Raw genomic sequence first — 27723 nt, 5'->3', positions numbered from 1 at the left:
AAATAAATGCTGTGTGCCTTTTTATGTCAAAAATTATCATTTCAGTAAAATCAATAAAACAAAGTAATTCTGTGCAAATATATATTTTAAAAAGGAAGAATAAAAATAGCAAGCCTAAACTATTAAAGTACAGTGCACAAGAATAATACACAATGCAAACTCGCCGCCACATTTTGAGAAGAATTGTAACGTTATTTACAAAGTAAGGAGACAAAGTCCCAGTGATTTCATACAACAAGAACAACACATTTAATGTACATAAATGTGGTAAAACCTTTGACCCGCACACCACACTTTCACTCATTTTCAGAGCTCTGCTGGAATAAACCAACACAATTTGAGCACAATCAAATGGAATACATATGTTTTAGTATCTGGGAGCATGTCCTTTAGTATCAGGGAGTGCTTGAACCCGTGAAGACATCAAATCAACTTCGCTGAGGTCGGCCTTGCCGCAGTTCCCACTCCATACATGATCGATAATAATGTTCATCTCAGGACTCTGTGGTGCCCAGACAAGAAGCTACAGGCTATTCCCAAACGTTTTCACAAAGTCTATTTGATTGGATGTTTTGAGGCATGGTGAAATGGACATTTGCAGGCATGATGGTTAACTTTATGTGAACTCGTCTGTTGGACATTCTTCTTCTCTTCCTGCACCTGAGTACGCAGCAATGATTGAATCTTTACTTCAATCAATTCCAGGTTGAGTTGCAAGTTCTAGAAACAAGTGAAACAAAAGTCAAAACAAACTCTTAATTCGAAAGCATTAAAGTGAACAAGCAAGTTGCTGAAATGAATCCACGGTTTAGAAATGACAACCACAACTGGGGAAACTTATCGATGAAAGACAGAGGAAACAAAAACTCCTGCATACTTATGAAGGTAATTCAATGTTAATGTTAACTTTGTATTCGAGAGAATCAAACATTAATTGTATTTTGATTTAACATCATTTTGCAAGGTATTTTTTTGTGTACAGGATGGAGACTCATGGACATGATAGAACACAGAACAGTCCAGACATGAACAGAACGAACAAGAAGGGCACTTGTTGGAACGCATAACTCCGCCATGCACTGCCCGATCCACAAGAACATATCCAGCCCAATGCATTTTTCAAATATGCTGCATGTAGTTTTTGGCCCGATCTCTCAATGGTGAAGAATCACTTTATAAATTGAATAATTGTCGTGTCCGGATCCGGATTCGGATCTTCACTAAAATCAAAGGAATTTGACCTTGCAACACGCCCAACCTGTCCACAAAGTTTTGTTTGAATCCGTCCACGACTTTTTGAGATATCGTCCTATATATAGAGTAAATCCGATCTCTCAATGATGAAGAATCACGAACAATTATCAGATCCGGATGCGAATTCAGATCTTCACCAAAATGGAATAACTTCTTCCATGCCACACAACCAACAAGTCCACAAAGTTTCGTCTGAATCCGTCCACAGCTTTTTGAAATATGCTTTCTATCATTTTTGGCACCATTTCTCAATGGTGACGAATCATTTAAAAAATTCCAGTCGCCGGATCCGGATCTGGATCTTCACCAAAATCTAAGTGTTTCTTCCTTTTCACACACCGAATCTGTCCACAAAATTGAATCCGGATCCGTCCACAACTTTTTGAGATATCCTGCACACAGACAAACAGACAGACAAACAGACAGAAAGGGGTGAAAACATCACCTTCTTCACCTTTTGTGGCGGTAATAATAAAGGAGATGGGGAAGAATGAGATTAAGGAGGTGGGGGGGGGATACATGGGGTGATCAAGGTGGTTATACATGCAAACTCTCAATCAAAGTGGAAAGGAAAACTGTGGAAGCAATCATGAAACAAACAATTTTTTTTAAAAAGAAGAGGAGGATGAGGGAGAGGGGAAAATCTGAGAACCTGGAAACACGGAGAGTGGTGAACTTGGGGAGGGTTAATGAGGGCAGAAAGAACAAGATATCTGAAACAACAGAGCCATCACCAAGGGAAAGCCTTGCCCCGGCACCTGCAATCCAATGATGTAATATTCTTTTCGGACCACCACGTGACCTTCAACGTCAACATTTAGGGATAGAGTATAAATTAAGAAAATGCGTCTCCATCTCGAATCCATCCAAAAAAACTCAACATCATGAAAATCAAAGGAAAATTATTCAAGTTCTGATCAAAAATGTGTTTTTTGTTAATCACGTCACAATCGGAAAAATGTAGGTGAAGAACACTCATCAATATCAGGTGCACAACTTAGATGCAGATCCACTATGATGATGTGAGACAAACATTATTTGAGATTCCACATTAGCAAGATTGAGAAATGAAAAAGAAAGCATTATTTTCAGACCACCATTTGACCTTGATGTGAAACTCGAAGGGGTATGATTTAAATCAACTCTATAAATGGCAGTCCTTCTGTCCGTGTCTGTCTGTCTGTCTGTCTGTCTGTTTTTTGTGATGAATAAGCTCCTAGGACCAGTGAACCGATCTTGATGAAACTTTACACATATATAGAACTAACATTCAGCTCCAGGATGCGCGAAGTGGCTCTCCATAAAAATGAAAAAAATGTTAAAAAAAAATATATAAATATATAAAAATAAAATAAATAAAATTTCCATGAGGAAAAAAAAAATGGCTTTCGAATAGTGCGCCGGCGTATTAATCATCACAAAAGGCTTCACAGTTAATAACGCTAGGGTTTTTTGAAATACAAAATGTTCGTATTCGTTGACTTTTTAAACATACACATTCTCCTCCTGTTATTTGAATTCTCGAACTGCACGCGCACGGCAACAGCTAACTGCTGATCGATCTGCTCATGAATGAGCCAGGCAAGCCATAAAGGGGGTTAGGGAGACAATTGATAAAGGGAAGATAAATGATGTGAGTGAGTGAGGGCCAGCGGGCCTGTGTGTATGGAGTGAGTGAGGGCCATCGGGCCTGTGTGTATGGAGTGAGTGAGGGCCAGCAGGCCTGTGTGTATGGAGTGAGTGAGGGCCATCGGGCCTGTGTGTATGGAGTGAGTGAGGGCCATCGGGCCTATGTGTATGGAGCGAATGTGGTCTGCATGGTGCGATGAGTGATTGGGGGGGGGGAGGAGTGATTCCCACCCAAGTGACCCCGGGGTCAGAGTAATGTGAGTTAGTGGGTTAGTCAAACTGACAAAAATGGAGGTCGCTTTGAGGTTGGTGCGAATGTGGGCTCGAAACCCGTTTGGAGGGGTGCAGGAGTCCTGTTGACGGGCTGGGAGCGTGGCTGCAAACAGTGAGTATCGCTTCGTGGGCACAAAATAGGGCAAATTTCCCGGGTATTCCCGGGTACTTCAGCTAGTTAAGCAAAAATGCAGCTTTCTCCAGGCTATCTGGAGAGGGCACTTTTGTGTTGATCAGACAAACCAAAGACGAGTTCTGGTGGGAAAATGTTAAAATGCCGATAATTAGGTCATGGCCTTAAAATTAGTCAAAGGTCAAAAACAATGTCAACACCACATACTTTTTACTCCCATTATAAATGCAAAATTTCATTCCAAAAGTCACAGCTGAATCCAAGATACAGCTCACACATTCACAGAAAAATTGGAGAAAAACCAAAATGGTAGTTTGGGAGTCCAAGTGGTGTAAAACTTTGACCTTCAACTTGGAGGGGAATGATGTAAATCAAGCGTAAATGTAGCTTACTCTCAGCTATCCAGGGAGGCCAATTTCATTCTGATCAGACAAACCTTAGTCGAGTGATGGTGAAAAATGTTAAACCTTTGAACCTTGATCTCGTTGGACTTTGTTCCCCCACCCTGGCCTCCCTGGAATATGGAAGTTTGAAGTGGCTGGTAAAATTGCCATGAGGGTTCAAAGGGTTAAAAAAAAAATGTGTCATGAGTTCATGGCTCTACAATTGAGGTCACATCAAAAATGTATGTCAATGCCACAGAGGTGATGACCTGAGATGGTGGTGAACATCTATCTCAAAGCACTGGAGGGAAGAACTAAATTGAACAGAACAAGGAAGTGGTTCCACAGATGAGAGAAAATTTGAACAAATGAGTGGAGATGAGCAATGAATCTGGATGTTGTAAGTTTCGTCAAAAATGGGATACCGGCAGACCACCTGTGACGTGAGGAAACCTGGAGTGGGAAGGGGGAGGGAAGAGCATGGAAAGGGCAGCGGGTGCAAGACCGGTAAAGAAGCAGGAGAAGATTGACCTCCAACCTTTCTGCTATGTGAAAGTAATAAACCCAGAGACTCGGCTTCATCTCAGGGGATACCAATGGTTTTGAATTGCCTTGGATTCTACGGCAGAATTTTTTTTGGAATATATGTATGATCAAAGCTTGTGGAAGAGCGAGAGCAGAATGTAAGGGAACAACATGAAAAGGGGGAAACAAAATGAAAAGGGGGAAACACCAACAGCAGAGTTGAAGTGAGAGCGAGATCAAGGGGAGGGACAGAAGGGCACAATGAGGTTGAACAAACTGCACATATGCTGAATGATACACAGCATGAAGAGGAAGGGGAAAGCGGGGATGAAAAAGAAAAGGAAAAAAACAACCGTCAACTTACAAATGAAAAGAGTTGTGGGGGGGGGGGGTCACAATAACCTGGAAAAAGGGAGTGCTTGGAAATGGGGTAATTTGGGGTGGAAGAGGTCATGAGTATGGATGAGATATGACCTGAAGTCGTGGTGGACAGCCGTCTTGAAACCATGGAGTGAAGACTGGGACTGATCAGATGGGGGAAGTTGGTTCCACAGGTGATAGAAAAGAGGAACAAATGAGTGGAGGTGAGTCATGAGAAGGGAATTTTATTGTTCAACAAAAAGAATGTTACTGGCAGTGGCAGACCATGTGCATTCTGAAGAAACTTGGGAGGGACAGAGCCAAGAGAGGATAGAGGATGCAAGACCAAAAAGAAGTTGGGAGAATAGAGAGTCCACCAACCCACTTACGATGCTAAAGTAACAGGCCTCGAAACTCAGTTTTGTTGCGGGAGATCCAAATGATTTTTAGGGCCTTGCTTTCCACGACATCAAGGGCAAGGTGTGAGTCAGGGGTGCCAGCCCAAAAGGGAGAGCAGTACTCCACTCAGCTGTGAATAAACGCCACAGGTTTCAAAGGTTCATATTGAACGAGGAAAGACGATGCACGACGAAGGATGGATGCTCAGTTGGTGGTTGGGCGTTGGAGGCCATCTTGTAAATATGGTCTGCCCAAGAAATATCGTGGCTGATGGTGAGACCCAAAAGTTTGCGTGATTTAACCTCTTCAAGTGGTTTGTTTTGGAAGTATATGGGAGGGCACGTTGGACTGTCGTTTCGGAGAGACAGGCTGAGTGTGTGGAATTTGTCTGAGTTGAAAGACATATTCCAAGTGGTGGTCCAGCTCCTGTTTCTATCAAGGTCTGCAGAGAGGGAAGAGGCTGTTGCCTGCCTGTCTAAAGGAAGAGAAATTACATGGCACAGGGCAGAACCTTCAACATCGAGAAAGGTAGGATTTTCCAAGGAATCAGAAAGATCAATGATAAAGAGGAAAGAACCCCATTAAGAGCTAAACGCTGAATATGGAAGTGGGGGAAGTCCATGATCCATGAGAGGAGGTGACGTTGGATGCCAAGAACAGAGAATTTGGAGATCAAGGCAGGGTAACAGACTGTATCAAATGCTTGAGATATGTTCATGGAGATGGCCCTCATCCCACGTCTGAGATTGAGGGCTTCTCTCCATTGTTGAGAGAGTAAAAGCAACCTGTCCAAGGTAGAATGACTGGGTCTGAAATCTGAGATCAGTCCGTTGGAGAAAAGGAAGGATTTGATGTCAACTCTAATGATAGATTCCATGACCTTGCTTCGAATTGGAAGCAAGCGAATCAGCTTGCAGTTGAGGATACATTTATGCACCATGTTTGTGTATTACAGAGATGTTGACTAACTTGCAAACCAGTTGCAGAATTAGAGTCGAGGGTTGGCAGAAACTTCCACAACTTTTCAGGTGAGAAATACAGAATGCAGAAGCAGTTGGGCATGATGGGATAGGATGGGAACAGGGAGCGAGGGGTTCAGAATGCAAGATTTCGAAGCAAACACATAATTGAGTCGTGTGGACCTCTCACGAGCAGTCGGCTGTGGTGCCATTTGTCGTAAACGAAGGGATGGAGGAGGAGCTTCCTCCAAAACACAAGGTGCCACCAGGTTTTTGAGAAAGGAGGAAGGAGAAAGGTTTGAAAGTTCAGCCTTGATATTGACAAGATGTTTTCTGCTCTCCTGAGAGTGGACACATACATTTTGAGTGCTTTGTGGAGTGATCTGAGGTTGCCTTCAGTCAAATTTGCCTTCCAGGAAGAGAAGGCAAGTTGTTTCAAGGCAACTGCCTCACCGTTGGATTCAGTGTACCATGGGTGAAAAGATCGATATGGTAACTGAAGAAGAGTGGGATGAATTTGTGCATAAGAGCAGGCTATCCCAGGTCCCATCAATATCAGGGGACACACAATTGAATGAAAAGTATCCGGGTGGGATTGGCTCTTTTCAAATTTTCATTCTGTTCTGAACTTGCCCTCCAAAAACCTTGTTATGATCTCTCCTAAGATATGACGTATCTGACGAGAATCTCATTAGATTCCACGAGACCTTTTGTCAGGCTTCTTGCCTTGATGTTGCTGGAGAAAATCCGAACGCTCACAATGCAAGAAAGATGCAATGAAAGTTTTTGTCTTTGTTTAACCAGAGTGACATATAAAAGCACAATCACCCCTTGACTGCTATTTTGCAAAGTATTGACATTTGTCTTCAAGTTAAAGAAGATACCGATTCAAGAATAGGCACTTACCTGGAGAGGAGTTGGATCTTCTACATTTCCACTCACATTGCCTCTGTCCATTAAGAGCTGAACACCTGTCTCCCAGATATTAATACAGGTGGATTTGCCGCTGTTGAAAAACAACAAATAATCAATACAAAATAACTTTAAAATCCAGAGTCGAGGCGGTGGAATGCAGATTCAGTGTCATATTCATCCGATGCTTTTTTCCCTTTTATTTGTCTGGATCGGTGTGCGCAATTAGAGTGTCAGTGTATACATGTGCACACACGTGTGTATTTTTTTTCTTTATTGAAGGCTCCAGTCACGGACGAAATAGTCCTCATCAAGGCCAGGCCTTTAATAAAAAAATAAAAAAAGAGAGAGAATGTAAAGTGAGGAGTGAAAATGAGTGAGAAAGAAAAGTATGTGGTTTGTTTAAAAGAAAGAGAGATTAAAGTTAGCCCAGTCGCGAGAGTTTGAGTGAGACAGAAAGTAAGACCAGCAATCCTGATGTTCAAAAAAAAAATAAACCAATGTCCCGTATCTTGCCAAAAGGTGACCACGTGTGACTTCTTTGAGGTCACAATGAGGTGAACAGAGCTGCTATCCACCAGGAGCGACTCCTTGAGGAATTTCTGTCGACGAGAGATTCCGATGAGAATCGTTCTACAGAGTAACCATGAAAAATGTGTTTGCCTCATAACGTCACCAAATGACGTCATAATGTCTCAAGCTTGACATATCCAGAAAGCAGTCGGCTGTGGTGCCATTTCGAGGTGTTCAATTTGAGGAACTACACGATATGGCTCCTAAAACTTGAAAATTTGACCTTGGGGTCAAATATGTTTGACCTCAGGCGCGAAACATGAAGGTCAAGGCCAATCGCCACCAAAAACTAATCAGCTGAGCGCCAGACCATATACTACATTCCCATAAAGTTTGGAGACGATTAGATTAAAATTACTCAAAAAATAAGGGTTTCATCGACTCCCCTGATTTGCGACAAATTGACCTTGACCTTTGACCTTCAAATTTTTATGCGCTGAAAGGGACCTCTCGAGGCCTCTGATATGCAAAGTTCCAAAAATTTCCAATGATAACTGTGCTCTGCAGAGTGATTTATATGTGATTACAGACAAAAAAAAAATATGAAGGTCAAGGCCAATCGCCACCAAAAATTAATCAGCTGAGCGCCAGACCATGAACTATATTCCCATGAAGTTTGAAGACGATCCGATCAAAATTACTCAAAAAATAAGGGTTTCGTCGACTCCCCTGATTTGCGACAAAGTGACCTTGACCTTTGACCTTGACCTTCAAAATTTTATGTGCTGAAAGGGACCTCTATAGGCCTCTGATATGCGAAGTTTCAAAAATTTCCAATGATAACTGTGCTCTGCAGAATTTTTTATACGTGATTACAGACAAACAAAAACAAACAAACAAAAAAATAAAAATAAACCAATGTCACCCGCAGGGTGACCCGTATCTTGCCAAAAGGTGACCACGTGTGACTTCTTTAAGGTCACAGTGAGGTGAACAGAGCTGCTATCCACCAGGAGCGACTCCTTGAGGAATATCTGCCTACGAGAGATTGCGATGAGAATCGTTCTACAGAGTAACCATGAAAAATATGCTTTTGCCTCATAACGTCACCAAATGACGTAATAATGTCTCAAGCTTGACATATCTAGAAAGCACTCATCGAGGTGTTCAATTTGAGGTACGACACGATATGGTTCCTAAAACTTGAAAATTTGACCTTGGGGTCAAATATGTTTGACCTGAGGCGCTAACCATGAAGGTCAAGGCCAATCGCCACCAAAAATTAATCAGCTGAGCGCCAGACCATGAACTATATTCCCATGAAGTTTGAAGACGATCCGATCAAAATTACTCAAAAAATAAGGGTTTCGTCGACTCCCCTGATTTGCGACAAAGTGACCTTGAACTTTGACCTTGACCTTCAAAATTTTGTGCACTGAAAGGGACCTCTATAGGCCTCTGATATGCGAAGTTACAAAAATTTCCGATGATAACTGTGCTCTGCAGAATTTTTTATACGTGATTACAGACAAACAAACAAAAAAAACAAAAAAATAAAAAACATACAAGCTGACTAACATATCTTGCAAAACTTCGTTTTGGCAAAATAAAAACATCCTCAGCAACCAACTGGTACCCATGACCACAATCACAACAGCTTCTTACTTACCTCGACAAATTTTCGTTCAGCACCTGAAAACAAAATTGTACAACATCAGAATCAAGAGATCAAGGCAAGACAATGGCTTGGATGTATTTGTACATGTGTCTGACTGTGTACCCATTCACATGGATGGATGGATGCAAGTGAACGCTCCATTCGCGAGATTCGAAGACAAAACCAACACATCTGCAAAGGATCTGTCCTCCTCAAGGAATGGTTATTTGTTTATGTTTCTGAAAATGTTAAACTGCCCATGTGCTTGGAGATGACTTACCAGTGCCAAGAGGAGAAGAAAGAGAGTTATGATTTGAAGGACCGAACATCCAATCAAAATGATGTTCACGATCCAGGCCTGGATCAGGACAAACACAGGGAAAGAGAATCAATGAAAGGTGAATTGTTTGGAATGGTGAAACATAGCAAAATTACAGAGTCCCCGTTAATGTTGGACGTGAGCATTTCCTTGTTATTCATGCAAGGTGCTGGGGATGGTCATAATAATGGTGAAAATAGAGATGAGATCATGTACATAAGGGGCAATCTTGGAGTGTGTCGCACAGGAGAAGGATCTGGGGCAGGTCATAGATATGGTGGGTGAGCAGGCAGCACAGTGCCAGACAGCTATAGGGAAAGCAAATCTGTTTGAGGTTGTACTCGGAGGGAGATAAATTATAAACCAAAAGAGATTGTGTTAACATTGTACAGGAATTTAGTGGGGGCCACATCTCGAATATTGTGTACAGTTTTGGTCACCACAGTTCTGGAAGGACAAAGATGCCGTAGAGAGGGTGCAGCGCAGGGCTACTCGATTGATTCCGGGTCTCGCTTGACTCTGCAATGAGGAGCGACTGAAGGAGACAGGGCTTCATACATGAGAAGGAAGGCGGTTACGAGGAGATATGATGGAGATGTTTAAGATCGTGAAAGGTGGAGATAAAATAAGTTCAGATGAATTATTCAGCAGAGTAGACAGTGATAGGACTGGGGTGGAGAGTAAAGTAAAGAAGAGGAGAGTCTGAGAGTAAAGTCTGAGAGCAAAGAAGAGGAGAGTAAAGATGGAAGACAGGGGTCTTTCACTCAGAGAGTCGTTGATGCATGGAATGGCCTCTCTGGAAAGGTGGTGGCAGCAGAAACAGTAGAGAAGTTTAAATTGGAATTAGGTACCTGGAAGTATATTCTGCTTTTACAGGATCAATCACGAAGAAAGTGCAAATATGTTGCCTCTTGTTCCAAACAGTCATCAGAGACTTCCCCAAGTAATTAATTATTCATAGTTCTGACTGAAACTAAAATATGCCTGGTGTTGGCTTCATGGTTGGCATTGTGGGCTTGGGATCCCATGGTCCTGAGTTAAAATCCCACTTGGCTGTTGAATAAATACCAAGTGGGGTTAACTCAGCCTGTCATCCTGCTGAAGTTGGCAAAATAAGTACCAGCTTGCTGGTATCCTTTGTTGGAATGGTGACCTGTCCAGGATTGTGCCCAATAGCCAAGGAGACTGCCTCGGTAGCACCAATGTTCTGCATGGAGTGTGGTCCCAATGGATGGACCTGGAAGTATTGGAGAGGGATAAAGGGATGATGTGCCACGGGCATGATGGGCTGAATGGCCTTCACCTGTGTCTCTGACAAAGTGTAGATGAGCTCCCTTTGGGAGCCAATGGCCACCCAGTAATGAGATGGTTTGTCCGAACAAGCATTCATCCAGTTGGATCGGTTCATGGCAGGAAGGGCATCTGACAGTAAAAAAATAAACATTTTTTTTTTAAGCCCGGCTATTGTGAGAATTGGGAAAGGAGTCCCGTGGAATCCGCGGCTCCTGCGAAAGAGGAAAATTGGGAAAAATGAAAGCATCAAAGTTGGAACATGGAATGTCGGCACAGGAAAAAACAACGGTTCTTCTCTTCAAAGGGAGTTCCAGAGAAACCAGACAGTCACACGAGGATGGAGGAGTAAAATAATATTGTCGCATCAGATGGACCGTAAACATGGACCAACTAAGTCGGGGGTGTAAGACCCCCACAAATGACGAAAACGGTGTTAAAAATACGGCGTTCAATTAATATTACGATTCCCCAAGGTTCACCCAATAAAATCCTGAACTGGCAGCGTTCGCAAGTGAAAGGTAAAAGGGAGGAAAACGCTCCTTATCTACCTATAATTCCAGCAATCTGTGTGTGTGTGTGTGTGTGTGTGTGTGTGTGTGTGTGTGTGTGTGTGTGTGTGTGTGTGTGTGTGTGTGTGTGTGTGTGTGTGTGTGTGTGTGTGTGTGTGTGTGTGTGTGTGTGTGTGTGTGTCTGTCTGTCCATCTATTTGTCTGTTTGTCTGCGACGGCCGGTCCGATCTGATTGAAACTTGCAAGGAATATTGCCGGAGCCCCGCAGATGTGCCTTTTTGAGGTTTGATCTCAATCGGACGAGCGGTTCCCAAGTTACGGCCATTTATCTGTCAACCAATGACAAGACACAGTGCTATGACATCACGAATGACGTCACAATTAATGTTTATTTATTTATTTTTGCACGATTAACGGTCTAATCTAATTGAAACTTGCCAGGAATATTGCTGGGGACCCGCGGATGCGTCTTTTCAAGGTTTGATATTGTTACGGTTGTGGAAATTCGCAGAGCACCATAAAGGATAACCCCAAGATCAGTGATATCGCTAAGTGTGTGTTCAGATAGATTTCTCCACCGTTGTTTAATGGGATTTTATTCGTGTGGACAGGGCAGTGATCTTTGAGTTCACCGTTATTCTTTGCTATCGTTATTTTGGACCAACCACACCACTAACCACCTTTCCACAAGCACCCAACCACACCACCCTTACGACCACCACCCCACACCAACCACGCCACCATTACAACAACCACACCACCAATCACCTTCTAAACACCCACGCTACAACCCTCTCCGCATCGAAAACCGTCTCTGCCATGGAGAAAGAAGAAGGCGTTCCGATAACGCACGGATTTTTCCTCTTACTTTCCCGCGCTTTGTAACGGGGAAGGGGTGAGTGGAGGGAGAATAGAGAAGTGCTACCAGGATGATTGCTACGAAAAACCACGACCCACGAGGGAAACGCCCCCTTCTGGAAGGAGGGCAGGGCGAGAAGGGAGGGGGAATAAAAGGGCGCGCTGGACGCAGCGTAGTGGAGCTGCGTGGAGAGAACTGAGTCTCTGTCGGGGTTCGGAGTGTGTCTGTCGGGGTTCCGAGAGTCGGGAGAAGCCAAGGAGCTGTGTGGAGGTCTGGGCTCGTGTCAGAGTCGGGAGCTTGGAACAGTCAGTCGGTGGAGGTCCGGGCGTCGCGAAGGAGATGCGGGCTGGAGGCGCCGCCCTGCTGTGTCGCGCGAACCTGCGCGTTCGTGTGGGGAGAGCCGGAGAGAACTCACCTGCCACGTGGAAGACCCGAGCTCAACCGCGGCTACACCAGCTGCCGTGGGGACGGGACGTCGCGACTCGCCCCATCAAGGCACCACGAGGGTGCAGGTAACCGGCAACGGTCTCGTGGGGCCCTTTTGGTCACCAAAGCCCCAAGTTATAAAGGCCCACGGGCCCAGTCTGACTCCCTTGTTTATGAGGGGGTCTTTCTTGCTTTTCTTTTGAATGAAGGTTGTGGCGCCGTGTCACGCTAAGACCTAAGTCACATTTGCTCTACGGTGAGGATACGTCGGCCGTACGCCCTCTGAATTGACACAAACGTGCGGCGGCCGCAGAGTTTCTGTGGTGGCCTCAGGGTGGCCCTACGCCGTTTGGCTATCTTTTACAGGCCGTAAGGTCGCCGTGGAATTATAACTTTTCTCATTTCTACGTTCGCCGTAGCAATTCGACAATCCGAAACAAAAAAAACTGGTAAAAAAAATAAAAAAATTAACCCACTCCTTACCGTCCGTCTGGCCGCACGTTCGCCTTAGGGTCCCCCTGCGCTCCCCTTGCAGGCACCTTGAGGCTACCTTGCATCTGCCTTGAAAATTCTATGGCCGCCGCAGGGCCCCCTTAAGGTCACCGTGCGACATCAAATCAAAGACCGTACGGCAACCCCACGTTTTCGGTCTCCACAATTTCTAAGACCGAAGGCCAAAGTCACATTTGCTCTACGGCGAGGATACGACTGCCGTACGCCCTCTGAATTGACAGAAACGTGCGGCGGCCATAGAGTTTCTGCAGTGGCCTCAGGGTGGCCCTACGCTGATTGGCTATATTTTACAGGTCGTAAGGTCACCGTGGAATTATAACTTTTTTCATTTCTATGTTCGCCGTAGCAATTCAACAAGCCCAAACAAAAAAAACTGGGAAAAAAAATATATTAAAAAACCACTCGTTACCATCCGTCTGGCCGCGCGTTCGCTTTAGGGCTCCCCTGCGGTCGCCTTGTGGGCACCTTGCGTCTGCCTTGAAAAATTCTATGGCCGCCGCAGGAACGCCCTAAGTTCACCGTGCGACATCAAATCAAAGACCGTATGGCACCCCCACGTTTTCAGTCTCCACAATTTATAAATATGCCGTGCGGCTAGCTGAAAAATAAAAACATATGTGACTGCTACACTGTGTGACCGTGGAAATACTGCGGCCGCCGTATAATTGCTAGTGGCCGTAGATTTTGGAGACCCCACGGCCGCCGTGGCAAATGTGACGTAGGCCTAAGTAGAAACTGTTAAGTGTACATTGATAATAACTAATAGACGGTGGTAACTCTTGGTCCTTGCTCCTGTTTTGTGCCCGTCCCGCGCATTGCTTGTTTGGTTGCATGACTGCATGCGTGTTTTTGCATACCTGCATGGCTGTATATGTGCATGTGTGTAAATAAATGTGCTTAGTTGAATGTGAACCCGTTCGTCGTGTCATTTTCCCAGATTGAACCGCCGTATTGCATTTCGGAATGGGAGTTGGTTTTTGAATACCGATAAAACAATCGGGTCCGGTGAGGTCTGGCGATAATACCCCGCTCGGTTATCCCAGAATGGAACGAACCGCTGAAGCGGTTCGTGTCCAAGCAGGCCTTCGCCGAGGTATTGTCTCTCAGAAGGTTACCCGCGCGAATACTTAGGGATATCGATATTCAGCGATTGACCATGTCGCGCGTGGGTAGAATACGGACGAGGGCCTAGGCTGTGGTGGGGTGAAGAACCCACCCGTGACTGGCTTCTGGCGTTGTTCCAGAAAGGCACGACTAAATTGCTCGTCCGGTGGGCGTGCGGCTGCTATTAATGAAAAGCGGTCGTTCGCACGCTGGGCGGGCGGTAATTCGTAACAAGATCAATGGGATAAGCAGTTCCCAAGTTACGGCCATTTATCTGTCGACCAATGACAAGACACGGTGCTATGTTGTTACGAATGACGTCACAATTAATGGGGTTTTTTTGTTTGTTTTTTTCACGATTGACGGTCCGATCTGATCGAAACTTGCCAGGAATATTGCTGGGGACCTGCGGATGTGCCTTTTCAAGGTTCGATATTAATTGAATAAGCGGTTCCCAGGTTACGGCGATTTATCTGTCGACCAATGACAAGACGGTGCTATGACATCACGAATGACGACACAATTCATGTTTATTTATTTATTATTATTATTATTATTGTTTTTGCACGATTGATGGTGTGATCTGATTGAAACTTGCCAGGAATATTGCTGGGGACCCGCGGATGTGCCTTTTCGAGGTTTGATATTAATCGGACGAGCGGTTCCAACGTTACAGCCATTTATCTGTCGACCAATATCTGCGAGAGAGGGGGACGGGAGAGATGGATGAGAGTGGGGGCGAGAAAGAGGGACGAGAGAGGAGGGGGGAGAGAGGAAGGGCAAGACTAGGGGGGCGAGGGGGGAGAGGGGGAGGGGAGGGGGAGGGAGCGAGAGGGGGGCGAGAGGAGGGCGAGAGGGTGGCGATGAGAGGGGGCGATGAGAGGGGGCGATGAGAGGGGGCGATGAGAGGGGGCGATGAGAGGGGGCGATGAGAGGGGGTGATGAGAGGGGGGCGAGAGACGGCTGCACATCCTGGTACTCACCTACGGGCCCGCACTTGTATTTAAAATGGTATATTATAACAGAATACGGGGATAAAGAAGACAAGACACAATAAATAATAGACAACCCAAGCGGTTGAGAGACACAAAGAGGGATGACGGGACATGCAAACTTATGCACAAAATAACTAAATATAGCCAAACCCCACAATAGCACCAAAGTCCCAGATTTACAAGAGAAGAACAAAGGTGCAGGTGAGGGCTTGTGGCAGATAAAAACTGATGGCAGCTTCAGGACTGATGTGGCCCAAGGTGACGCGTGGCTCGGGGTGTGATGGTGAAGAGGAGGAATGGTGAAATGGTGAAGAGGTGTGAAGAGGAGAAGATGGGGGCCAAGCAAAGGGAAGGAGCGATGTTCCTTCCTTCAAGGTCCAACTTCAACTGCCATGCGCAAGCATGGCTCCAGTCCTCGTAAGCTCTGGGACCTCCCTCATGCATGGGGAGCCATTCTCATTGGGCACTCACCAGGTGCAGGGTACTTCACAGACTAATCCGCTGTTTAGACGCACACAACTAAGTGGCTGTTTATCTCCCTTGGTAAATTGCGATTTAGACAGATGATCAGCTGTGCACATACAACAATGTTTTGTCAGTGTTTATGGGTTAGGTGTATGTTCGTCAGATGAACGTTCGTAAATTCGGCCCACTGTATTTTTGTAGACAGATGTGCATTGCGAGTGTATAGTTAGAAATCCTATATGTCATTTTCTCGTTACACACACTTTCCGACATCAATTTGCCACATCACTCATCACAATACACTCTGCTAAAAGCTCACGCTGGCTCAGCCTGTCATTTCCAACCCACGGTGCAAAAGTTATGCAAACCCCGCCCCCCACCCCCCTAAACCGGTTGGTGGACAGCTGGAACCATATATGGCGCCAGATAGGTCAATCGATTATCTTCAAAAGACAACGCCAAAACTTCGCGAGCCAATCACCAGGTGCCAACGGGGGGTCAGAGTACCAATGCACCAATCAGGTTAAGGTGGGAGGGATCGCCCAGCAGCTGAAACTCCTACGGGGGAGCAGGGGAAGCCGATTACCAACTGAGAGCATCTTCTTGAGAGGGACGAGTGGAACGAACCCGAGTTCTCAGCCAGCCGAGATTTAGATTTAAATAAAAATTTAGAGAAAAAATTTTTTTTTTTTGCATTTCTACATGTTTTATGTGATTTCCAACACCCCCCCCCCAAAAAAAATTGTTACCCCCCCCAAAAAAAATTGTTGGAGAATTTTTTTTTTGCATTTCTACATGTTTTATGTGATTTCCAACACCCCCCCCACCCCCCAAAAAAAATTGTTGGAGAAAAAAAAATTTTGCAACTTTTTTTTCAACAAAATTTCGATTTCTGTTTTTTGCATTTCTACATGTTTTAAGTAATTTCCAACCCCCCCCCGCCACCCCACCCAAAAAAAAATGTTGGAGAAAAGAACTATAACTCTGTCAGCACTGTTGACATCATATTTAATGAATAACATATAAGGTTCACTTGAGTGACCCAGCAGTATGGCAGAGGTTTTGCACTATACCTAATACTCCCCCTTTAGTTTCCTTCCTGGTAAACCTTGGAAACTTGCATTGACCATCGGAAATTTTCCAAAAGATCTTGTTGAGTGAGGTCTTCAAACTTCAACACAGAAGTATGAGACTTTGGTGATAACCCTCCATTGGTGATGAAGGATTTGTAGTTTATCTTGATAACAATTGAGTTTACCGAGGAAATTCTGTGGTCTGCCCTCAATCTTTGGCCCTTCATGATGAACTTGCTCCAACTTTACATCATGCAAACGGAACTTGTACTCCAATAGTTTTGTTGTGAGCACAAGACAATCTTCATTCTTATCTTGAAGTCGACAATGTTCCTCAAGTAATTGTTTCAACTGATTCGAACAACAGAAGCTGCTCGGAATATTTCATGGATTGTGCCTCGGATTCTGCTGTTGAACTGGTTAGCTTTTCCATCCCCCAGACTTTTGTTTCAAGTGCACTAATCCGTTTGCTCTCAAGTTCAATGGAGGCATTGATATTTGATTCAAGATAGTCAATGCGTTTGTGAATGACCGATTGACCATCACTGATTTTGAGGAGTGTCTCTCGTGCAAAACGTTGAAACTCAAGGTCTTAGTGGCCTCATGGCCAGTGAGCTCTGAACTGTGGATTGTAAGTCAAGGTGATAATATTGACGTGGCACCATCAGGAGATTTGTTGTTGTTGTTTTTTAATTATTTTTAAGGGGGGGGAGGTGGAGGGATGGGGACGTTGTTTTCTTGTAAAAAGGGAATGACTCGTACACGGCCGCATCCCTCTCTACCCAGGTGTACCCTCCACGTCTCCATACAAGCCACGTCCTCATGATCTCTCCTCAAAACTCAAGAGTAACTACCACAGAAAACCAAAGTTTCAGGGACCCAATCAGCACCGAGTTTCAAAAGGGTTCAGATGAACACGGCAAAACAGACATTACGAAGCATCTTGTGAAGCAGCCATACAATCATTAGCCGCCATTTTGTTACCTGTGGAAAACGTGCTCGTGGTCAGATTTTTCTTCTTCTTCTCCTTCCTAAGATCTCTCTTCATGTTCGTAAGGTCAGAATTCAACGAATACGCAAAGTTTTGTCATAACTTCGGTTCATCTTCCTGAGTATCCAGGCACTCGCAACATGATATACAGAATCCCACATCCGCTTGTTGTAATTCCCTTCCAGAATATTCTGCGGCTCTCAGACTTTCCTGCTGACTCCGAGAGGATGCATCATTCATCTCCAACATGACTCTTTCCAAGCTGGGCGAACACAATTTCACAATGAACATCCATCCAACTCAGATTTCCTCCTTCCTTTCACTCCCAACTTGCCGTGTCCTGTGGATCAGCAGTTTCACAGATCCTCATTCCATCTTTGATAAACCTCTCTATGTCACCCAATTGTGTTAAAGCTCCTTTCAGTCATCATTTTCACCACGGTGAAGGGTGTGCTGCTCCACCACACATATACACACACCAAGAAGCTTTCTGGCTTGGGTTTGAATCTATAAACTATAAACTGTCATCTGTAGACGTTATATAAAGATCCCTTTCTCCAAGAGCAGGTGAGCTATCGCCGACACCATGAACAAATTACAAATTTCTGCCTTAAAGAGCAGGTTGCAGGTTACGAAACATGTTCTGAAAATTTATCAATATGATTATATGTGCATTAAATAGTTCGATGCAAACTATTGTGAAAATTAGTGAAATTTAACTCCGAAGTTGTTATTTCTCAAGGCTGTTGAAAACAGCCGCTTGCCATATATGGTTGACGTCACGTTCTCCAAAACAAAGCGGACGCTCACTCGCTCATTGAAGAAGTGTCCAGTTCAGCGGGCCGTTCTTTCGCTTTTTTTGAGCTTGCAACTGTCTATATTACCCTTTTTTATTTTAAACTAGTACGGGCCCGTAAGTGTGTGCCCATAGGTGAGTGCCAGTATGTGCAGCCCTCTCTCGCCCCCCACTCTCTCCCCCCCCCGACTCTCATCCCTCTTCTCTCGCCCCCACTCTCTCACCCCCCCCACCCTCGTCAATATGCAAGGTGTCAGTGTTTTCGCTCTTGCACCTCTTGGTGATATCAATCAGGACTTTCGAGCATTTTAAATGTCAGGATTTGAATGTTCACAAATTACCAAAAAATAAAAATAATAAAAAATAAATAAATAAACATTAATTGTGACGTCATCGCACCGTGTCTTGTCATTGGTGGACAGGTAAATGGCCGTAACTTGGGAACCGCTTATCCGATTAATATCAAACCTCAAAAAGACACATCCGCGGGTCCCCAGCAATATTCCTGGCAAGTTTCAATCAGATCGGACCGTCAATCGTGCAATAAATAAATAAATAAATAAATAAAACATTAATCGTGATGTCATTCGTGATGTCATAGCACCGTGTCTTGTCATTGGTCGACAGATAAATGGCCGTAACTTGGGAACCGCTCGTCCGATTGACATCAAACCTCGAAAAGGCACATCTGCGGGGCCCCAGCAATATTCCTGGCAAGTTTCAATCCGATCGGACCGGCGGTCGTCAAGAAACTGCGGTCGCAGACAGACAGACAGACAGACAGACAGACACACAGACAGACAGACAGACAGACAGACACACAGATTGCTGGAATTCTAGAGAGATTATTGTGGAATAAAGTTATTTGGATATTTGTACATCATGCCTCGTACGTGTGTCGTCATGTCTTGCGAAAATGGCTGGAAAACGGGTAATCGCTCCCACCGATTCCCGAAGGAATCAAACATTCGCCGGCAGTGGATAAGATTTGTACAAACAAAATGGGCGAATTTCCCCCCAAAGAAAACGGTTAAAGAGGACCCTTTGGAAAGACTTGTCATTTGTGGTGACCATTTCACAGCCGAGGATTACGAAGGCATAAACACATCTGATTACAACTCTGTGAATATGAGTTGTTGGTTGACAAGTTCTCCAGATACTGCTCTGTCACAGAATCAATTGTTGAGTTTAAGTGAGAAAAACCTTGAAATGTATTCTTAAAGAGTACATGGAAAAACACATAAACAAGCAGTCATAGACTGGTACTTACGAAACCGTCAACTTGACCTCTGACCTTGTCTAATAAAAGCTGTCTCTGGAGAAGGTAGCGACACAAACCAGAAGTTTCTACGATGATTCTGTACCAAACCATCAAAAATCAGGGCCAGAAACTCCACAGTAGAAATTCCCATCATCCTCCGACTCGTCCTCGGCAATATCGGAATGAAAACACTCAATTTCATCGCCGCTGAAATCACTCTCCGATTAGCATCTCGCCATTGTTCATACGCTGTTTCCAAATGTTCACAAAGTTTTTGGAGAACGTGATGTCATAGCATCTTCCAGACTATTTTTCGATCACTGACAAAAGTTTTGACTGAAAAGTTAATTTTAGCATATTTTGAGTTTCAAATGCAAGAAAATAATTATTGTGGAATATTGTGATTATTGTGGAATAACGACGACGACGACGAACATCATTCCAAATTTGATGTCATTCAATCACGTCATTTCTCATTCATTCTCCAGTACGATTTATCGTGTCCTCAACACAACATTCAAAAGGTCATGAAAACAACACGAACAGAGACAGGGGTCCATAGTTCAACGTGAGGCGCTGCTCATAGAGAGCTCGGCGTTGTTCTTCTTCTTCTTCTTCTTCTTCTTCTTGTGAAGACAAAACCTTAATCTCTCGGACTCAGCCATTGTATATACAAGATCTGGATCTCCTTAAATACTGAGCACATGTTCACATCCTCACACAGACGGTGCCTTTTGAGAGCGTCTATCATGAACTTTTAAATATATTCGGACATTTGCTTTAAAGTTTCGAAAAGTTCACGTTACGATTTAAAGATTATTCCATTTATCGTATTGTAATTTCGGAAATGCATTTATTTCGTAAATACACGATATATCGTAAATACATTATGACGGGTTTCGTGATTGGCTTAATGAAAGCACGTGACGAAATAGCGGAAGTTGTTGTTCTTGTTGTTTTCTTTTTTTTAAGATTTTTTTTTTAAGCTGACAAAACCTTGAGGACGCTGCTCTTGGACACATTTGTCCTAGTTTTTTTTGGTTTCCAGTCGAGGCTCATGTTAGAGTGAGTGCTCTGAAGGGATCAGGACGAACAATGAACAGTATGGAGAGGGGGAAACACGAGCAGCAGAGTTTTGGGCCGAGATCGAGGGAGACTTGGATAAAGTGTCTGTGGGGAGGAATGGGGGAGGGGCAGGGGAGGAATGGGGGAGGGGCAGGGGAGGAATGGGGGGAGGGGCAGGGGAGGAATGGGGGGGCAGGAGAGGATGAATGGGTTGGACAAGACGGATATTAATATAATAAATAACTCACCACCCCTCTCCCCTCTCTCCCCCTCCCCTCCCCCCTCTTCCCCTCCCCCCTCCCCGATATCAAATCTGGAAAACATTCTCTTCACCCCAATCCAAACAACCAACAAGGCAAGGACACGTTCAGGATTTGAACCCATGACTTGCCACACCTCATGTGAGAATCATTGTCCCGAAACGATCAACGAGCCGGACGATAAATGACAAAATGGCCGACTCATTGGCTATCCCCAACAAATGGAAACAATTTTACCAAATAACGAGTCTTGGAGTTGTGTGTCATTCGAGGCCGAACCTCATGGTGAACACGAACATCCTCTCCTTGTTGGTCCTGATGGTGAAGATGAACATCCTCTCCTTGTTGGTCGTGGTGGTGAAGACGACCGTCCTCTGCTTGTTGAGCCTCGACTCCATTCGCCTGGTCACGAATTCCTTTTTGTAAAAGTTTTTGTAACGAGCTCAGTTTCCTCCTGAGTTGATCCTCTCGGGATGATTTTAACCCCAAATCCTCATAAACCTCATTCCCCCTCACGGGATCCTCATCTTTCATCATCTTCCCATCGTGACCAATCATCTCATCATCCAGGCCAGAATCCGAGGCTCGATGGACAAGTTCCCCAATCTGTGTTCGGTCCTGGAAAACTTTCCTCGTTCTGTAACGAGGTAAAAGGTGCGATGAAACTCCATCCGTCGATTTGACGAGGTTCGAGTCCGAAGTTTCGTCCATCCATGGTTTGCGCTTCATCTTGGAGGGAAGTTTTTCATTGAAGTTCAAACCGTCGTCCCACAGGGAGTCCATCAGCCCCACGTTGTCCACATCGGCAGAACCTTTTCCATTCCCACCCTCCTCAAATCGAGGAATCTCCTCTTCATCAGCTCCTTCCACCTGGATGGTCGGTGGATTGTCCATTTGAGCGTTTACGCACTGAGCCAGGTACAGGTAAACAAACACGAGACACACAGCCTCAACGAACTGTCTTCGATTCATGTTGATGTTCTCGATAAGGAACCAAGTTTGTAATCCCTTACAACGAGCACCTCGTACAGAGAGACAAACACACACGAAGAGAATTCGACTTGTTAAAATGGACACTCCCCCTTTATGACGTCATAACAATACACACTCGAGTGAGGAAACCGTTACATTTCTCATCGGGATCAAATGGTTGGTGAAAAATTATTTAAAATACTGAACCCGACCCGGGAACCCAACGGGTTCCCGTTGTTACAGCAATTAATGAAAAAAAATCATTACAAGAAAAAAAAGATAGCTGTGGCGAATTATACCGCTGAGGTTGTTTGCATTGATCGAATTCTCCCGAAGAGAATCAGGACTTCACTGAATCGGGAATTGATTTTTTAATTATTTTTTCGTTGCCCGATTTGAAAGAAACTTGATACGACACACCGCAGGAGAATGGTGAGTCAGGTGGGCCGAAAATTTTTGTGCTTTCCTGTTCCGTTTAGGCTGTATTTTGGGAATATACATACTTACACACATACATATAAATATATATCCATACATACACACATACATTTATTCCTGCAAGGTGAGAGTTTTAGTAATATATAGATCGATGATACTATTATTATAATTGTAAATATTATTAGTATTAATTAGCTCACAATCGCAAAGCGAAAAGCGGGGGTAAAGTAATCGGTCCTGTGTGTTTGCTTGTTGCATTTTTCCCTTTTCTCTGGAACCGCTTGTCGGATTGAGACGAAATTTTCACCATTGGAGAGACGACTCATGTGGAAGGTTTGAATGATAATTATGACATCATCGATCACGTGGTGTGGCAACCATGTTGGCATAAAGGAGAAACGTTGGACCTGTTTCTCACGAAACCACATGAAAAAACTTGAAATGCCTTCATTATGACGTCATAATTGCATTCGCAGAACACTACATCCGATCATTATAAAAAAATTGAGGGGCATCCATGGCGAAATTGTATGGGGGGGGGATTGATAATGTCATCTGTCACGTGATTCAGCAGCCATATTGTTTTTAACATAAAAAAAATCTTCAAAAATCTTTCTCCAAAATGGTTGAACAGATCAAGAAGAAACTTCACAGGAATGACCACCTATCTCTGAGGAACAGTCCCCTGCCTATAACGTCATAGGTAACATGGTTTCGCAGCCATAATATTAGATTTACCATAAAACCTTTTAACATCTCGAGAACAACTGTACAGATCAAGGGGAAACTTCACACACAAGTTCCCCAAGCCTTGGGATACCTGGGTGTTCAGAAATAATTTGATCAGTCATGTGGTTTGGCAGCCATACTGGATTGAAGGAAAAGATTTTTAAAATTCTCTCGATCTGCTGCATCAATCAACGTGAAACTTCAAAATTACGAACTCGTCGTGATGGGGAATACGTTTCAAATTTCAACCTAATCGGACGCATGGTTTGGCAGCCAGAATTATTTAATTTTTTGAATCTGGGTTATTTTTGATTTATTTATTTATTGAATTAGGCCCCTTGTCGGATTCTGAGACTAAGGATTCGTCACTCCTTAGGTGTCATTTCCCTGGTCGCTGTCTATGCTCCGACTGAGGCGAGTGACCTCACCGTGAAGGACACATTCTACGACACGCTCGAGTCTGTGGTTGATCAGTGCCCCAGACGAGATACACTTCTAGTCTTGGGGGATTTCAATGCATCAACTGGAAATGATACGGATGGTTATGAGACATGTGTTAGTCCCCATAGGTCAGGAACTATGAACCAGAATAGCATGAAATTCCTTGACTTTGCAAGAAGTCATGGACTCAGGGTGGCTGGTTCATGGTTTCAGCGCTCACAAGCTCATTGCTGGACTTGGTATTGGACTATCGCTGGACGCTGGACCATGTCCTCGTTGACGGTCGCTGAAGGATGATCCAGAACTGCAGGGTCTACCGGAGTGCTCAGTTCCTCAATACTGACCATCAGCTTGTTGTAGCAACTCTAAAGCTGCACCTTAAATCCTGGAGAATGGTACCATCCCAGCCTTGGCTGGATGTTGGCAAGCTCAAGGATGAGAGAGTAGCTGAGGAGTTTGCGAACAGGCTGAGTGGACATTTGGGGTGTCTGGGTGCTTTGGGGGGTCCTGAAGAGTTGTGGAGTGCCTTCAAGACCACCGTCCTTGATGTTGCGGGGGGGGGGGGATGTCTTGGAACTCACCGCAGGGAAAAGAAGAATTTTGTCTCTCAAGGGACACTCGATACCATTGACCAGAGTCACAGGGCCAGGCTGAATGGCAGAGCTGAGCTGTTCAGGGAGCTGAGGCGTAAAACTGTATGTGCACTGAGGGTGGACAAGGAGGTCTATGTGCGAGGAATCTGTGAGGGGGTAGAGCATCACCTGTGGACAGGTGATTCTCATCCCGCTTAGAGGGGAATTCGCGCATTACGTTCATCCAAGCCCATCCCTCGGAACACTGCAGTTAGAGTAGAAAGTGGTAGGCTCTTGACAGAGGAGTCTGAAGTGAAGGCCCGCTGGGCCGGTTACTTTGAGCGGTTGTATCAGGCTGATCCCCCAGCTGTCGAGGTGGACGTCAAGGGTGTTACCATCCCTGTTGCTGACCCTCCAATCAACTGTGGTCCACCTTCACTTGTGGAAACACGGGCCGCGGTGAACCTGTTGAAACGGGGTAAAGCTCCAGGGATCTGTGGCATCCATGCCGAACTTCTCAAGGCTGGTGGAAATGCTGCACTCGTGTCGTTGCATGCAGTTTTGTGCTCTGCCTGGAACACAGGCATCATCCCATCTGATTGGAAGAGGGGCCTTGTTGTCCCTCTCTGGAAAGGGAAGGGTGATCGCCAAGACTGCAACAACTACCGAGGAGTGACGCTGCTCTCAGTGCCGGGCAAGGTCTTTGCGCGGATAATTCTTGATAGGGTTCGCCACCATCTGCTTGAGCACCAGCATCCAGAGCAGTCAGGCTTTACACCAAAGAGGTCAACGATTGACCGTATCCTTGCTCTTCGTGTCCTCACTGAACGCAGACGAGAGTTTCGGCAGGGGCTGCTTGCAGCCTATGTTGATCTCTGTAAAGCATTTGATTCAGTGAATCGGGATGCCCTCTGGAAAATTCTTGGTCTTCGTGGGGTGTCACCAAAACTGATCGATCTGATGTCTGAACTCTACTCTGGTACTGAGAGTGCTGTGAAGTGTGGTGTTACCATCTCTGATGTATTTCCAGTTGTTACTGGGGTTCGTCAGGGGTTTGTACTGGCCCCCACACATTTCAGCACTTGTATGGACTGGATTTTAGGGAAGATGTCGGAAAGATAAAGCTGCGGTGAGTGCATCGTTTAGGAATGCCAAGATCTCGGACCTTGATTTCGCAGATGATGCAGTCATCATTGCGGAGACTTTAGACATCCTTTTGGGGGCCCTCGAGGTGCTGAATGAGGAGTCAGAGCCGCTGGGATTACGGGTTTCTTGGGTCAAAACTAAGATCCAGACTTTCAATGACATCTTCGATGCTGCTGTCCTGTCTGTGTCTGTTTGTGGTGAGGATGTTGAGGTCATGGAGAGATTCACTTACCTTGGCCGTGATATTCATGTCTCTGCTGGCTGTGAGTCAGAGGTCAATAGACATCTGGGTCGGGCCTGGGGAGTCATGGACTCACTGGATCATGGGGTGTGGCGCTGCCGGTACCAGTGCGTGAGGACGAAAGTCCGAGTCTTCAGGTCCTTGGTGCTTACAGTCTTGCTCTATGGATGCGAGACTTGGACTCTGATCAAGGATCTGAGACGGAGACTTAATTCCTTTGGTACCAGGGTCTCTTCGGGGAATCCTTGGCTATCGCTGGTCAGATTTTGTGTCCAACGAGCGGTTGCTGAGAGAGACTCGGATGAGATTTGTTACCTGCATGGTCCGTGAGCGTCAGTTGCGGCTGTCTGGACATGTGGCTCGTTTTCCTGACGCTGATCCTGCTCACCAGATTCTCTCAGCGAGGGAGTCTCGTGAGTGGAGGAGGCCAATGGGCCGACCACGTGCCTCGTGGTTTCACAGGTTGACCAGCATCTCAAGGAGATGGGGATGGGCCTGGCATCTGCCTGGAGGAAGGCGAGACAGAGGCCCCTGGAGTACCGGCGGAAAGTGGACGCAGCGACGTGCTGTTCTGGCACATACTCCCACACCTGACCTGACCTGAATAAGGTTCAATTGGTTGCACTTTGACGGGTTTGAGGGGAGGAGTAGCAGCTGCAACCCGAGTCCTGTCCAAGTTCCTCCTGATGTCTTCATCTTTCCTTTTTGCCTGTTCAGGTTCCTCCTGGGAACTTCAATGCAATACATATTTTATTTGGTCTTCCATTTGATTTGAATTCAAATTTATTTTTAAAATCCCATTCTGAATTAAATTGAATAAAAACGACGTATTGGGCCAGGTGTTTGCTCAAAGTGGGGTTGCATCAAAGTGGGACATCTTGGTACCCGGTCATCATTGCCAGCAGTGATAAAGTGGCTGTTCTAATGTAAAGAGCATATATCAAAAACCGTTCAACGGAGGAAATCGAAACTTCACCACAATTTACACAATGATAGTCATGAGTCGACGGAGTGGTTCAGTCATTTTGTTATTTCACATGAAATGTGGGTCAGAATGACATCACATCCTTTTAAAAAGTGCCACCATGTCAGTGGATAAAAGAAAATGGTGGAACACTGCATCCACAATCGAGGTTTTCTTCGGTGAACTAATCACATTCGCCCATTAATTGGGCCTGGCAATTCACACTGATTTGGGAAAGACATCGTTAAATTCATCTTCAAATGCCTTTAAATTGACAAAGCAATATCGATTACATTTGATTTGGGAATGGTTGATTTTCATGTGCAGGCTGTGGCTGCTGATAGCATCATTTTCTGGGGGCACAGCTGTGCCGTTGATGCAGTGCCCTCTGTTTCCAGTACACTGGGATTCATTTTGCCAACCTCAGAACAATGACAGGCTGAATCAACCCACGTGGTGTTAATTCAATTGGCCCAGGGGCTCAAACTCAAGATCCGAGTTGTCCAGCCTCCTGGTCAGTTTGATGTTGAAGCCAACTCCACGAAGGAACTGGGGAATGTCCTTTCTACCAGCCCGGAGGTCACCACTAAGTGATACCAGCCGTCTCTGCATTTCCACGTACTCCTGCTTCACCCACTTCCTCCTGACATTCCCGATGGCATCCTGGGCGATGACACTATCCACCTCAACGGCTTCCTTTCTGAACCATTCTACAACTTTGGACGTGGTTGGGTGGTGGTAATTCATCGCCATACGCATTTTATTGTTACAGGCCTCCACAACGTTGTTGGTCCGAGGATTGTAATCCAGTGTTTGTTGATGAACGTTCCATGTGTGTGGAGGAAATATCGGCTGGACTCCATTTCCACTAGACACGTAGTTCTGTCGAAGTAGTCTATCAGGGGTTGGGCTGCTGGAGGACAGATAGCCCGCAGATGTACCATACCGGCAGGCACATCGATAATTGGCAAAAAAGCCAGGCCGTCCATTTGCGAACAAAAAAGTTGTAGATCGTCGTCCTGACGATATTGAGCGGCCAAACCGAATTCTTGTATTTTCCGCCACGTGCTCTGTGTCAGGTGGTAGAAGCATCCTTGGGTAATGGTGTTTGCACCCAGGATAGCTCGTACTACTCGCATCATGCTGTCTTCAAAATATTTCATGGTGGGTAAAGGAGAGAAGACTACGTTGACGCCTTGGCATGCATCAACAATCGAAGTAAGAAATTCCTCTTAGGTGACCCTCCTCTTGTTAGGTAGAAGTGCGTAGGCTACGGTAATAAAGTTATCTTGGC

At 45.1% G+C, this 27723-nt stretch overlaps 1 protein-coding gene across 1 annotated transcript; it reads right to left on the bottom strand.

The window, feature by feature from the left end:
- LOC147034458 (uncharacterized) lies at positions 1-22034 on the bottom strand. Its single transcript, XM_085883667.1, has 5 exons — positions 21164-22034; positions 9278-9355; positions 9010-9032; positions 6822-6921; positions 1-720 (listed from the first exon to the last, which is right to left on the bottom strand). The coding sequence occupies exons 1-5, from the start codon at positions 21896-21898 to the stop codon at positions 556-558; spliced, it is 1101 nt and encodes a 366-aa protein (XP_085739793.1). The 5' UTR covers positions 21899-22034; the 3' UTR covers positions 1-555.
- Between the last annotated feature and the right edge of the window lie 5689 nt (positions 22035-27723).

Source organism: Eptatretus burgeri, chromosome 1 (genome assembly GCF_056783735.1).
Source record: "Eptatretus burgeri isolate ZD-2024b chromosome 1, Ebu_testis_v1, whole genome shotgun sequence".
Classification (NCBI taxonomy): Eukaryota; Metazoa; Chordata; class Myxini; order Myxiniformes; family Myxinidae; genus Eptatretus; species Eptatretus burgeri.
Note: the sequence above shows the minus strand (reverse complement) of the source record. Positions and strands in the feature narration are given on the sequence as shown.

Bases quoted from the DNA above. Each gene is read 5' to 3' on its own strand.
- LOC147034458 (XM_085883667.1), bottom strand. From the start codon at position 21,898: ATGAATCGAAGACAGTTCGTTGAGGCTGTGTGTCTCGTGTTTGTTTAC. The intron at 9,356-21,163 runs GTAAAATTGTTT...GTCCTGATCCAG, and splicing joins ACTCCAAGACTCGTTATTTG to GCCTGGATCGTGAACATCAT. The intron at 6,922-9,009 runs GTAAGTAAGAAG...GTTTTTCAACAG, and splicing joins CTGAACGAAAATTTGTCGAG to CGGCAAATCCACCTGTATTA.